This window comes from Amphiura filiformis, chromosome 20 (assembly GCF_039555335.1).
Source record: "Amphiura filiformis chromosome 20, Afil_fr2py, whole genome shotgun sequence".
NCBI lineage: Eukaryota > Metazoa > Echinodermata > Ophiuroidea > Amphilepidida > Amphiuridae > Amphiura > Amphiura filiformis.
Window position 1 is genome coordinate 29,294,073 of NC_092647.1, and position 14,558 is coordinate 29,308,630.

The 14,558-nt window shown below is 38.7% G+C and overlaps 1 protein-coding gene across 1 annotated transcript in view; it reads left to right on the forward strand.

The window, feature by feature from the left end:
• Window positions 1–14,558, forward strand: part of LOC140142749 (paired amphipathic helix protein Sin3a-like) — a 33,557-nt gene that overhangs the window by 13,755 nt on the left and 5,244 nt on the right. Inside the window, exons 7-18 of the mRNA XM_072164741.1 lie at window positions 1,607–1,837; window positions 3,451–3,603; window positions 4,605–4,810; window positions 5,855–5,973; window positions 6,749–6,963; window positions 7,893–8,050; window positions 8,930–9,010; window positions 9,862–10,045; window positions 10,304–10,415; window positions 11,461–11,574; window positions 12,243–12,364; window positions 13,356–13,542. Coding sequence (XP_072020842.1) covers window positions 1,607–1,837; window positions 3,451–3,603; window positions 4,605–4,810; window positions 5,855–5,973; window positions 6,749–6,963; window positions 7,893–8,050; window positions 8,930–9,010; window positions 9,862–10,045; window positions 10,304–10,415; window positions 11,461–11,574; window positions 12,243–12,364; window positions 13,356–13,542 — 1,882 coding nt within the window. The remainder of the gene's footprint in view (window positions 1–1,606; window positions 1,838–3,450; window positions 3,604–4,604; window positions 4,811–5,854; window positions 5,974–6,748; window positions 6,964–7,892; window positions 8,051–8,929; window positions 9,011–9,861; window positions 10,046–10,303; window positions 10,416–11,460; window positions 11,575–12,242; window positions 12,365–13,355; window positions 13,543–14,558) is intronic.

Here is a 14,558-nt window from a genome sequence, read left to right on the forward strand (position 1 = left end):
AGTGTCGGATGGGCATGAAACTTGGTGGGTACAGTCAACATTTGAAGCCAAATTTTTGGAAGGTCATTTCGAGGTCACCAGGGGTCATCTGAGGTCAAATTAGTCAAAACTGTCGGATGGGCATGAAACTTGGTGGGTCCAGTCAACATTTAAAGCCAAATTTTTGGAAGGTCATTTCGAGGTCACCGGGGGTCATTTGAGGTCGAATTAGTAAAAACAGTCGTATGGGCATGAAACTTGGTGGGTACAGTCAACATTTTAAGCCAAATTTTTGGAAGGTCATTTCGAGGTCACCAGGGGTCATCTGAGATCAAATTAGTAAAACTGTCGGATGGGCATGAAACTTGGTGGGTACAGTCTACATTTAAAGCCAAATTTTGGAAGGTCATTTGAGGTCACCAGGGGTCATTTGAGGTCAAATTAGTAAAAACAGTCGTATGGGCATGAAACTTGGTGGGTACAGTCAACATTTTAAGTCAAATTTTTGGAAGGTCATTTCGAGGTCATCTGAGGTCAAATTAGTAAAAACTGTCGGATGGGCATGAAACTTGGTGGGTGCAGTCAACATTTGAAGCTAAATTTTTGGAAGGTCATTTTGGGGTCACCAGAGGTCATCTGAGGTCAAATTAGTAAAAACTGTCGTATGGGCATGAAACTTGGTGGGTACAGTCAACATTTGAAGCCAAATTTCTGGAAGGTCATTTCAGGGTCACCGGGGGTCATCTGAGGTCAAATTAGTAAAAACTGTCGGATAGGCATGAAACTTGGTGGGTCCAGTCAACATTTAGAGCCAAATTTTTGGAAGGTCATTTCAGGATCACCAGGGGTCATCTGAGGTCAAATTAGTAAAAACTTGCATGGGCATGACACTTGGTGGGTACAGTCACCATCAGCCAGATAATCGTGCCCAGCCGATAACCGCCAAATTCATTTACCGCTACCAAAAGTAATTGAAAAAGCAGGCGGTCGCAAAAGCAGGCGAGACTCGTGGTTCGAGAACCGCCTTGTTTTGTACACAAATTTATAACCCAGTGAAAATTATTGATGTGTCAGTTTACTCCTGGTAAAGTTTACACATTTCCAAGAAATCCACAAAATTATTGACTACACTAGAAGTGAATAAAACTGAATACCTCTGACGTAGCATATCTGCACTCAATCTCAACTTAAACCAGAATCTATTGATGTTATCTCATTTTGTCTGGCAATGCAGTTAAATAACAAATTTTGATGTGCTTATTTTTTGAATTGGCTCACTTAAGTGAGGGAAGAGTCTTCAAAGCACAGAAAGATTAGGTTTTTCAATTAAATGGCAGAAGACATAAATTCCTTTTGTTTGCAATGATAGAGCCCACCCATACAAGTTAAAATGGCTAAACATGTAAAATTTTGTGTGTAAAAAAATAACTGACCACTTAGACATGGTGCACGTGTGATTTAGTCAACAGACAAGCCAGTGACTAGTTTATGAATCACTGCTACCCTTGGAGTCATAGTTTATGTTACATTAATATTATTACACAGGTGAAGAGACCTGGTAAACTTTGCTCATTAAATCCATCCTATTCCTATTATTTATCATTCCCACTTGCTGTGCCATGTACAGAATCGGTTCCAGGGCCAGCCGGAGATCTACAAGAAATTCCTGGAGATCCTTCACACGTACCAGAAGGAGCAGCGCAATGTAAAGGAGTCTGGCGGCACGTACACGCCCACCTTATCAGAGGCACAGGTGTTTGAACAGGTGGCCAAACTGTTCAAGAACCAGGAGGATCTGCTCAAGGAGTTTGGGCAGTTTCTGCCCGATGCAAATGGCTCCACTGGCATGGCGGGCACGGTAAGCTTTTTGTTATTATCTGATTGCTTTGCTTGGCTTGTTGTTTGAATGTTATTATAATTACATCAACAGGATTGCAAGTCTGATGCAAATATGGCCATAATATAACATATAATAATAGAATGTTAAAAATAATTTCTTTGCGTTTCCGAATTGGATGAAATTTTCTGTTATAAAAGCAAGAAAAAAAAAAAAGCAAGGCATTATTAAAGAGGATGATACTCCTTTAACAACCCTAGCTGTAGCATGTGCCATGGACCAGTCCCCCCTTCCCCCATAAATGCTAAATACTGCACAAAAGCACTGTGCCACCTATCCAAGGTCCATATCGACATATATATACATCCTTGCATCAATATGAGATCTATTTGAACTGACACAAAGTTAAGTCCTCAAAAACCAGGTTTCACCATTTATAGGTTTTTTTTTTGTTGCCATGCAGAGGTTTGGCCTGTCATTCCTCAATCGATACTCCTCTGCTGTTTATTACAATAACAAAAATCCAGTTAAAGGTACTTGAAGATTGAAATGATACTGATAATTTGCAGATGTTCATATTCAAATTGCACAAGGGCACTGTATGCAGAGTAAATGACACGATATTGATTCTTATCAATCATGTGACTTTGCCAAAGCAGAACACCCCAAAATTCTTCATTTGTGACATGATCAACAGCCCTCAAATTAACCCACGGCACCCATGGCATTTTGATGTGTGTGCCCATCCCCACTGCCGTAATGCCCTCAAAATATGTCCTTTACCCAAGGCAATTCTCAACTTGCCCTAAAAAAGTTGCCGTGCCCCTTCAGATCCTTAATTCCAGGGCTGATGATCAAGGGGAATGAGTCACATGTCGGCAATTTTCAATAACAAGTTTTTTACATCATTTTCTGGCAGTTTATGAATGCTACATTTTGATGCAAATCCCATTAAAATCGGACATCTGATTACCAAGTTATGAAGTTATCAATGACTGAAAACAAAATAAAACAAAAGAATTTGAACACTGTTTTTGCCAATATCTTAAAAACAATATTAGCTACATCCGACTCATTCCTCTTGATCATGTCACATTTAGAAAAAAACCTTTTATGTTAACAAACAATGCATGTGAAAGCAATCTAATGAAAGTGAGACAGTGGTGACCTAGTTCTTTTCTACACGATAATAATCAGGAAGAGCAGTAAGATGCTCGCCGAATGCTATAGTTCTTGTATATGTGTACCGTTACCATATTCATTCCAATAAGCGCAAATTCTTTTTGGGTGGGCGCTTATTTTTTTACCTCATTTACCAAATTTTTTCATGAGGTGCTTTTATTAGGGACAAATTTACGTATGTTATAAAAGGGTCCTGAGACGTTCTAGTAGCTTTTCTGATGCAGAAAATGTATTGCAAGTTTACGCAGGACTTAGTAGTCCTGCAGCTATTTCACTGTATCGACATCTATCTGTCACTTCAACATTAATGTTTACATTGTACCCTTTAGCAAATTGAAAATACCCTGGGTGGGCGCTTATTGGGGCATGGGCGCTTATTGGAACAAATATGGTACTAGTAGACAGTTTAATTTTAACAGATTTCTCCCTTGAAATATCCTTTGTACATGTAGGATTTATTGGGGCTGAGTGCACCGAGACTGCCGATAGGCCTGCCTAATGATCACACAGCTATTGTAAAGAAGCCAGGCAGTAGTTCCCTGACTAAGAGCAGACCAAGCCAACACAAGAGGCCTGTGACAACATACCCACAGATTGCAGCTAAGGTAAGGATAGGCTTTGAAATTTGTTGCATCTTGAAGACAGGGACTGCCTTTTGAGGACAGCGAGAGCAATCGCTCTCTACTGCTCTTCTTAAATCTGATATAGGAGATTGATTTTTAGCTCTCCTTATTTGACCATTCTCTCCTGACATTCTATTGTAAATGCTCTCTCCTGCAAATTCCAAAAGACGGTCCCTGTGAAGAATTTGTCATATTTAAAAATAATTTGATGCTGTCTGCATTTTTGTGTTAAAATTTGTTTACTTATTTATTGTTTTTTAACTTTTTAATTATTTAATTAGAATTTAATTAATTGCTTCCAAGACTAGTAAAATATCTTAATATGTGCATTTACCTATATTTTCATATATTAGTTAACCCTAACACTGAATACTGCTTTTTGCTATCGGAAGTTAAAGAAGAAACAAAAAAGGAGAGGAGATACACAAAAAAGTCACCTGGTACCTCGGGATTCCAACCGTAGACCCCTCGCATGCCACGCACACAATCACTGACCGGTAGCACCAGGGGTTTGGCTGCCCCAGCCAGCAATTTTCTGAGCATGTAGCACTTAGGGTGATTACGTCATGGGATTCATGCATGCGCAGTGGTTATCCTTGTGGTATTTTGTGGTCTTTATGCGTGTTAGGGTTAACATAGGCCTCAATCTAGGGAAATACATGTAAGCTAACCCTAACACTGAACACTGCTTTTTGCTATCAGAAGCCAAGCACACAATCACTGACTGGTAGGCACAAGGGTTTGGCTGGCCCAGCCAGCGATTCTGTAAGCATATAGCACTTCGGGTGATTGCGTCATGGCATCACATGGGATTCATGCATGCGCAGTGGTTATCTTTGTGGTCTTTAGGCATGTTAGGGTTAAAAACTCAATTTCACCCAAAATGTCACTTATGACGTTCTTGCTCTGACCCAACAAATTGGTAGTACAGTCTGAGCAAAAGTCTGAGCAATCTTTGCCTTTTCTTTTGTTTTCCCTCACAGAAACCCAAGATGGGTCCCACAAAGGATGTGTCCCTGGTGGATGCGGGCAAGTACGGCAGTCTCAGCGAGTTTGCGTTCTTTGACAAGGTGCGGAAGGCTCTGCGCAGTCAAGAGGTTTACGAGAATTTCCTGCGCTGTCTGGTGCTGTTTAACCAGGAGATTGTGTCCAGAGCTGAACTGGTGCAGCTGGTAACACCATTCTTGGGGTAAGACGGGAGTCAGCTATCTTTTGTTTTAGCATGCAGGCCTTGCCGTCTAGTTTTCTCAGGCTTGTGGTTAATCACTTACTAGCATGATGCTAGGCGAGTGGTGAAGCACTCTATACATTTTAATCGAATCACTCGCTAGGTCTGAAAAATTATTCATATACTGTATACTAATATGAAACAATATTACACACTGTTCACAAAGCTTCACAACTTTTCTTTCATATCCAGGATTTAAGTGCTGAAACTTGCATGTAAATTGATATTGGATTCAATTTTGGGCGATTCGTAACGAGCGATATTTAGTGTCTTTGGCGAGTTTAAAATCGCTCGCTAGAAATTGAGTTTGGGCGAGCGGTGGCGAGTGAGAGCGATCGCTCGCCTCAAACGGCAAGGCCTGGCATGAAAGTTCATATGTGTTGGTCAGACATAACAATTTAGGATTCGAAATTTTTGATCTGTACACAAGATTAGACGTAAGTCAAAGCTTTGACCTTCATCAGGAGAGTGGCAATGCAAGTAACTGGTATCGGCCTGTGACAGTTAACTTATGGTTGGTTTACTCCAATGTATATGGCCTTCTTCCTTCACACCCCTTTCTGAAATATTTGGGTTGCCAGTCTCCCTATGACGCGTCAAAGCTGTGGCCAAATATTGGAGGTTTAAGTCTAATTTGGTGGTAAGATCAAAAGTTAAAATCCCAAATTAAAACTACATGTATCCTCTGTTGTTATTGACTATTATAATTTTTTTAGGAAGAATTTTAACCATGTCTATATAATTATTATGGGGCAAATAGAAGGTTCTCTTCACAAATACAGGAAAACTTGAATTCCAGGATGTGGCAGACCAGTTGATTTTAAAAAGAATTGCGCTAACTGGTACTAATTATTGATATAAATTGTAATCATGAAACATGCCACAATGTTATGAGCTGTAACATGATACCTGATCTAGACATTGATTAAAAAGTTCAGTTGTTTTGATTATTGAATATTTACCATTCCTATACAATCATTGTGAATGTCTCTTCATTTATTGCAGAAAATTCCCTGATCTGTACAAATGGTTCAAGGAATTTCTAGGGTACAAAGAAAGCGACAGAATAGAAACGCAGCAGAGGCCCAAAGACCGCAGCCAAGGAGAATTAGCTATGGAAATAGGTAAGATATATTGTAATAAAAATCAAAATGTAGGGTGTGTTTTTTGGTATACAGACGTTTGTTTGCTCTGAAACTGATTTTATAAGGTCGGTTTTGCAAATACTAGTTATACAGATTATGTAGTGTGGACTGGAGCGTTGAATGTGTAAAAGCAATGCTCTCCCAGTGCCTCTCACTTTGCCTAACAATGCAATTCTTCTGATACCCTTCCCTTATGTACAGTTTCCACATGATACAATACTCCCATTGTTTCTGTGTAAAATTTGCCCTGTGTAGATGATATCCCAAAGTGTGCTTCATGAGTCCACATTGATCTGGATTGGGCTATTCCAATTGAAATACATACACCCCCTATGGAAGATTTGACCTTAATCTCCCACACAGGGGGTGTAGATATCAAATGGAATCACCCATTCACGTAGCCCTGTGTGGGAGATTAAGGTCATGTCTTCAATATGGGGGTGTATGGATTGCAATTTGAATAGCTCAACTCCTACGCTGATGCGGATCTGGTATTCCATCCAGAATGCCCCAATATTGATTATAAAATTACGGAATTGGAATGTTGGCCAAGAAAATTTTGAAAAAGTATCCCAAATTCTAATTATTTTCCCTATTTTTTTCTATTTTATTTAATCTATATCTTAAACAGCACTTTAATGCAAAGTCCCCCCTTTTGATGTGCAGCATGCATGTCGATGAACATTTTAATTGCATGTGTATATATTTAGTTCTGAAATCATCAAAATTGCTGTTATCTTTCACACCCTTATAGATTTCTCCAATTGCAAGAGGTGCGGTGCCAGCTACAGAGCTCTACCCAAGAGCTACCAGCAACCTAAATGTAGCGGTAGAACGTCATTATGTAACCAGGTCATAAACGACACATGGGTGTCTTTCCCGTCGTGGTCGGAAGATTCCACATTTGTGGCATCCAGAAAAACCCAATACGAGGAACACATCTACAGGTGTGAGGACGAAAGATACGAGGTAAGAGATTATTATTTCTATTAAATCATTTGTATGTGTGGAGGTGTATGTGTGTGGTGAAAACCATCATGGAGGGAGACCCATCTTATGGATAGACACTTTTGGACAAGCAATTAAAAAAGTGCACAACCCGTCCAACAAAAATCCCCAATTAGATAAATTTATAGTACAATTTCCTGTTAAAATCATCAAAATCTACTAAATGTCCATAAGAAGGCAATTTCTCTTGCATTAAATCGCAGTAGGTACATAGTACAATAGTCGTCAGTTTTGACACTGCGAAATATGAATGGTCGTAAGCACTCATTGACATCTTGAATCCCAGGTCTGAACGGCTATCATGTCTGGTATCCTGTCTAAACAACGTTATTGGGTACCCACTACCCACATTCGCTGGGAAACTGGTTTCTCTGTTTCAAGACTTGGTCCCCCTCTGAATTATCATTGCTTACCAAATATCTCTACGCTTGTTATTTGTGCTTTCTTAGCACTAACCGGCAAAATTGACAACATCAAATGTGCAAGATTATGAAGATATTTAGATATGAAACATCAAAGTAACAGATTATTACAAAACATGGAAGTTACAGGCATGAGAATTTTCAGTTTTAAAATTCAATTTAGTTATTTTTAAGTCGAAAGTTTCCGTGAACGTTATTTGATTTCAGCCTGTTTTCTGATATTTTTTTTTCCCTAATTTTACGTGCATTTCCTTTTTTTTTTTTTTTTTAGAAAAGTGCATTCAAAAAGCCATATTGCACACAAATAAGGCCCCATCTTCGAATCCTCCTTTGTCCTTAGAGTGGGGACATCAGAACAAAAGCAAACTTAATATATAGGAACCATCCTATATAGTGTCTTTCTACTTATTGCATTGCATAAAAAATTATTCTCTTCATAATAATATTTTTTATTTAATTTAATTACAGCTGGATATTGTAATAGAAGTGAACAGCCACACAATACGCATCCTGGAGCATGTAAATAAAAAGTTATCACGGATGTCTCCAGAAGAAGCAGCCAAATTCCGACTGGACAACACACTGGGAGGAACATCAGATGTCGTACACAGAAAAGCCATTCAAAGGTCAGTGTGCAAAATACATTTGCCCTTGAACATGGATGAAGCAAACTATTCAATATAAAGTCTACATCCACAAGGCTTTATCCATTTTCAAGGGCCAAAAGTAAATATGAGGTGTTTCCTGCATGTACTTTTGGCCCTTGAACATGGATGAAGCAATCTCTTCGATATAAAGTCTACATGTACAAGGCTTTATCTCCATGTTCAAGGACCAAAAGTACATGCGAGGTTTTTCCTGTCCAGTGAAGGTTATGAAGAAGAATATTCAAGCTGTTATTGTTAGCACTATGCAGACAGTCCCAAATCATGCTATAGACGAATCTGACAAGCCAAGTGATGGTCAGGATTAAGTCGGCCATAGCTGGGGCCATCTGTGCCAAACTAGCTTAGTTCGTTTGGATTGGGATCCAAGACGCCCACTATCGTGAGCGCGTGGCCCTTGCGCCGCGTCACGCCTGTGATACTGGCGTCGCGTAAAATGGATGGATGGCCCCCAGCAATAGCTGCCAGTGAGGTGTAGAAATGTGTCAAGTCGGATTCGTGTATACTTCTGCAACCTATACGTGACCAGACTAAACACCATGGATTGATTTAGAATAGTGTGCATGCAGTCGGGCTCAGCGTATATACGCTAGTTGCGTAATGTGTGACTGATGCACGCTTATTGAATATACATTATACACAAGCGCAAGTTGTGACTTGAATTGACAATTTAGTGGAATATTGAATGATATTGAAATAATTCTTCAAATACATTTGAACAAACTAGGAATACTACAATTAATGATGCAATAGTTTCAACAAACTCAAATGCAATAATGAGATTTTTCTTAGGGTAATTGAATGATATTGACAGAACTTTACTGTTTTTATTTACTGCAGAATATATGGGGATAAAGCTCCAGATATCATTGAAGGTCTGAAGAAGAACCCTGCAGTTGCTGTGCCATTGGTGCTTAGGAGGTAAGATACATGATCAGGGTGTTAAAGATGACATGGTGGTCTTTGAAATGGGCAAAGAAATGCATGACGAAAGAAAAGCACGGCAAGAATTTAATGTGCTTCCTTATTTTGCCCCATTTTATCAGGGAAAAATCGTAGAAATAAACATAAACAAATTCCCCACTTATTTTGTTGTTGTAAAAATGAAAATTATTGATTTTAGGCTGACGAAAAAAGAAGAAAACCTGTTCTCTGGTAGGAAGTACCTTTCAAGTAGGGTCAGTCGGTCAGGTTTTGTTTTGGAAATGACCCAAAAAATCACCAAAATCTGTAAATATTTGCAATTAGGAAAAATGAAAAAAAAAAAATTGTTCCTGAAATTGTTGAAATTTGGGTCGGTATTTAATTTCACAGGAAATTTTTTTCCCCTATTTGTTCAAAATCGGGGTCGGTCGGCCCGTAGAACAGGGTTTTCTTTTTTCGTCGCCTTAGTGGAAAACACTCATTCACTGACATTTGAGATGACTGTTCTGAAAAAACAGTGTGGTCCAGTGGTTAAGATGGGCAAGTTCCCCAGTTAGATCCCAGGTGTGTATGAACTTAGGCGTATGCACAAACAACACACACTTTAAGGTAAAATCTAGTTTTGAGATGACCGTGCAAAAGCTCTATGCTAATTGGGGCCTTCATCAGTACATTTGTGGCTCACATATCAGAAGGGATTGGTATACTGGTATGGAACTTCTCAGGTGGGGAGTGGAAGTCGGTGCTATTTATTTAATCAAGGCCTAAATAACAGGTGATGTAGTAACTAATATGATTTTTAAATAATACATATTGGCTGTAACAATATTTTAACATTTTCTTAACAGGTTAAAGGCCAAAGAGGAAGAATGGAGGGAGGCTCAGCGTAACTTCAACAAAATCTGGCGGGAACAGAACGAAAAGTACTACCTGAAATCACTGGACCATCAGGGCATCAACTTCAAACAGAGCGACACCAAGGCGCTGAGGTCCAAGAGTCTGCTCAACGAGATTGAGGCCATATTCTTTGAGGTAGGTTCCTGATAGGGATTCAAATACTCACAACAATCGGGATTGATTCTTTTAAAATCATACCCATTATGCATGCAGTAAGGTACAAGAATCACTTAATTCTCTCCAGATAAATTTGTGAGAAAACTTTGATTCGCAGAAAGTGAAAGCCAGCAGATCTGATTAGTGTAACATGAGATTCTATCTCATGTTACACTAATCGGATCTGGTGTAACATGAGATTCTATCATGTGCATTGAATTACTGTTTAAATTACAGAGGCAGGAAGGTGATCCAAATAGCACATCACATCTGGGTTTCAGTTATATGGACAAACACGTCTTGGATGATGCAGCACAGTTATTGATCCATCACGTCAAAAGACAAACAGGTAAGCTTAAAGACAAATGTGTCGGACATACCTCGAATCAAGCCATTTCCCATGGCACTTTGCACACCACATTTTCAACTTGAGGTGCAAAATTACAACAGTGGCGTAGCGTCATAGGGGCACAGGGGGGGTGATACCCCCAATCGATTGCATAATTTAGAAAATCCCATAGGAAAATTGCCGAAAATGGCTTGTGCCCCCATCAGACCTGGTGTCCCCCAAAAAAAAAATCATGGTCAGTGCCCCCCCCACATATGATGACCCATGCTATGCCACTGAATTGCAATGCAGCTTTCCAAAAGATTGGCACTCTAAAATCAAATTATTGCACTCTTTTTCTAACAGCATTGCACCCTTACCTCAATAGTGGGGTTTCAAATTTGTTACGCAAGGAAAAAAAAAGAAATATTTTAATTGCTCAAGGTTGCTTTGATGTTCTTGGTGTGAAGATCATGAAACTAAAGTTTACACATTTTTTTGGTTAATTTTCATTTTCAGCCCAATTGCATTTGTTAATGTTGAGAGTTCACTCGTTTTTAGAAAACCAAAAAGCAATATTGATGCAGATACATAAATGCAATTAAATATATATTTGAAATGATTATCGGTTATACATAGATCTGAACACAATTTCAAATAAAAATTAAGCTACAGCACCATTGGTGCTCTTGTTGCTGCTCTGTCATAGATGTATTTTGATCTTAATCAGGGGACTCGCAAATGTGAAATAGTAGTCACAGTGCAGCATCCAAAGTTCATCCAAAATTGGTGATATCTTGCAATCGTATTGAATTGGATATTGCCAAAAGAGAGTTACTGGGAAGAATACGAAAAAGATCAATCAACCCAAATAAATGTAAATATTTTTGCTACAAAACTGACATCTCCTACTGTAGCAAAACATAGATGATACAAGAAACTTTATCCACATTTTTTAATCCCCATGGCAAAATCATTTATAGAGCTTCACTAATCTTTTGATTCGTTCCAGGAGAAAACATTTGTATATAACGTTTTAACCAAATTGTTTCCCATTATCTTGCAGGTATCCACAAAGAGGAGAAACAGAAAATTAAACAGCTGCTGCTTCATTTCTTGCCAGACTTCATGTTCCTTGAGCGTGGTGAACTATCCGATGACGAAGATGAGGACGATGAAGGTACAGAACAATGTCATATCCAGGCCTCCCTCCCACTCTCACTTGTCCAGCAGTAATGATTTGTATCCATTTTTATTAAAATACTGCTTTTTGTATGAAATCAACTTTTCTATCCGTATGGCTGGATGTATATGACATTTTGGTTAAAGTTTTGATTAAATGCTCTCAGGTGAACAGTTCCAAATGCTATTGCTACCAAATTTGGGGCATAGGTGTAGTACAGGGGTCTACATGTTATATCACATAATTTGAAGGTCAAATGTTTCATTGAAGTTTTGATTAAGTGCTCTTAGGTGATCAGGACTAGAGGTTCTCGAGGGGTGGCGGGGTAAGGGTCGAACATTTCTTGTTGCCAAAGTTCATCGCATAAGCAAGCGGTCGCAAAAGCAGGCGAGAATCCTGGTCCGAAAACTGCCTTGTTAGTGTTGTATTTTCAACTCTGCAGTTAAAGATTTTGTACTTCTGTAACGTCACCCAGTGCGACTTCGGATTAGGTTGTGCATTTCCGTGAGTTGTTGGCACCACCAACATCCGGCTGAGGATGGGTAGAGCTCCCTGTAAGCAATGGTCATAAACTTACTGTAGTGGTTTCAATCTATAAAACCATAGCTTTTGAATGTTTACAAAGCACTGGTCTTAACTAGAAAACCTAATACCGTTCATTACAGACATGGAAACGGATGAACCTAGAGACACGTCTCCAAAGAAAGAGGACGGCGAAGACAAGAAACCACAATTAACCTCCAACCTGCAAAATGGTCCACTGGAAAACAAAGAAACGTGGGATTCTGTAAGTACTCGCATGGATAACAATAGGTTTCATTGTTATACCAATGTTTATTTAGAGAAGTGGAGAACATGTAGTATTATCGAGAGCCACATTCGAAAATAACCTAGTTTACTTGATAACATTTTCATTTATGTATGCTATGCCTTTCACTTCTTATCTCTGAAAAATTCTACTGATGAGGTTTCACAAAAAGATTACACTATCTAATGTGACCAACAAATATTTAGTTTCAAATTCCAAAACAAGGAGAAAGCTAGAAACAGAATTTCAGACAGTACCCATGTGAAAAGGGCATCGCTCTCAAGTGACACTACCTAATGTGACCAATAAATATTTAGTTTCAAATTCCAAAACAAGGAGAAAGCTAGAAACCGAATTTCAGACAGTACCCATGTGAAAAGGGCATCGCTCTCAAGTGACACTACCTAATGTGACCAACAAATATTTAGTTTCAAATTCCAAAACAAGGAGAAAGCTAGAAACAGAATTTCAGACAGTACCCATGTGAAAAGGGCAAGTTAATGCAATTATCGCTCTCAAATGGGACAAAGAAGGAAACAATTGACCAGAACCTGTGATCCCAGAGCTGTGACCCTTGGGCCTAAAAAAAATAGTTTGATTGACTTAACCCGACCAACCCTAAAAGTAGACCCAAGACATTTGTTCTTATTTTTGTGCAAAAAAAAAAATAAATGAATAATTAAAAAAGTTTCAATAGTTTATCATATATGCAATTAGCTTAAAAGGCATGTGTAAACTGACCTACCCTAATTTTTTTTTAATTTTTTTATGCTACACCAATCAAACTTATTTTTTTTAGGCCTTGGGTATTTAGGCAGGGTCAGTGTTCAAACTTGTCTGAATTGCAATTAAATTCAGTAAGTTCATCGCAAGAAGTGTCAGATATTAATATTTCTTGTTATTGACATGTAGATATTGTTTCCATTAAGTAACTGAAAACTCAACAATGTCTTGCTTCATCTTTCCATAGGATGATATTTATCACTTATTTTTCACCAATAACAACTGGTACTTGTTCCTGAGGCTGCATTTCATTCTGTGCGAGAGGTTAAAAACCATGTACGATAGGTCAGAGGTCATCGCATCGCACGACGGAGGAATGCATAGGAAGAAAACCAAATCATCAACGGCAGTGGCTCTGGGATTAAAGCAACCATGTGAGTATCGTTGATTTCAGATTAGTGCATCCTAGAGGCGCTAAAAACTCTTCGGACGTATAATTAATTTTGCGTAAGTGACAAGTTATTGTGTCTATGTTGATGCGACAACTTTTCAACAGATTCACAGAAGTACAAAGCAGGCTGCAAAACCAAGCAGATAAACCCTGGAATCTCTTTATCTCATGTTATATGTGAACTTATAATCCAGAAAAAATATTGGACTTCCGCAAAGGACAGACATGTGATATAGCTGCAGAATTTGGCATACTTGATTTACTTCCGAATCAAATTGAGTGTGATCGAGCATGATGAAAATTTATATTGGACCCAAATTTGTTTGTTGCGGATCCCCATTTTTTGGTTTCCTAGAAGCTAAGAAGTCCATTTCCTGTACTTTTTGGTCTAAATTCTAACCGTGTTGATTTAACAGAGGTGCAGATAAAGATGATGAATACTGATTTCTTGTTTTAAAAAAGACTAATCGAGAAAACAAGTAGATGGGCCATACTTTCTAAGTGAAGTCATATAGGCCTTGTTATAAAGCCAAAAAATTGCTTCAACGAATGATCGTTATGTACAAAAGTATAGGAAACTGAATTTTAAAAGCACATTTTCTGTGTGAAGGAAGCATATTTTTCAAACTTATAAAAACAGGTCCCAAAATGTTTTTTTTTTTTTTTTTTCAAAGGTTGTAGTCATCAAATTATGTGTCGAAATTGTTGCTAGATATGGAGTATAAATCCCTCCTCAAAGTGTATAAAAGCCTAGGGCTTCATTTTCACCTTGTTCTTTATTGTTGTTTTTCTATAAAATGAGTCTTCTGTGAAGGGGCTTATAAGGGTTTTTACAGTGTAGAAACCCTCTAGCTTTGTGGGGCTTCGCCCCCTCAACCCCAACCGGGGCTTTGCCCCTGGACCCCCTGCCGTCAGAGGCGATACTACGGGCGCTTTGCACCCTACGTTCACCATGTACTCTGTTTTCTAGGTTTTCAATGTTGGCAGGTATGGACTGAC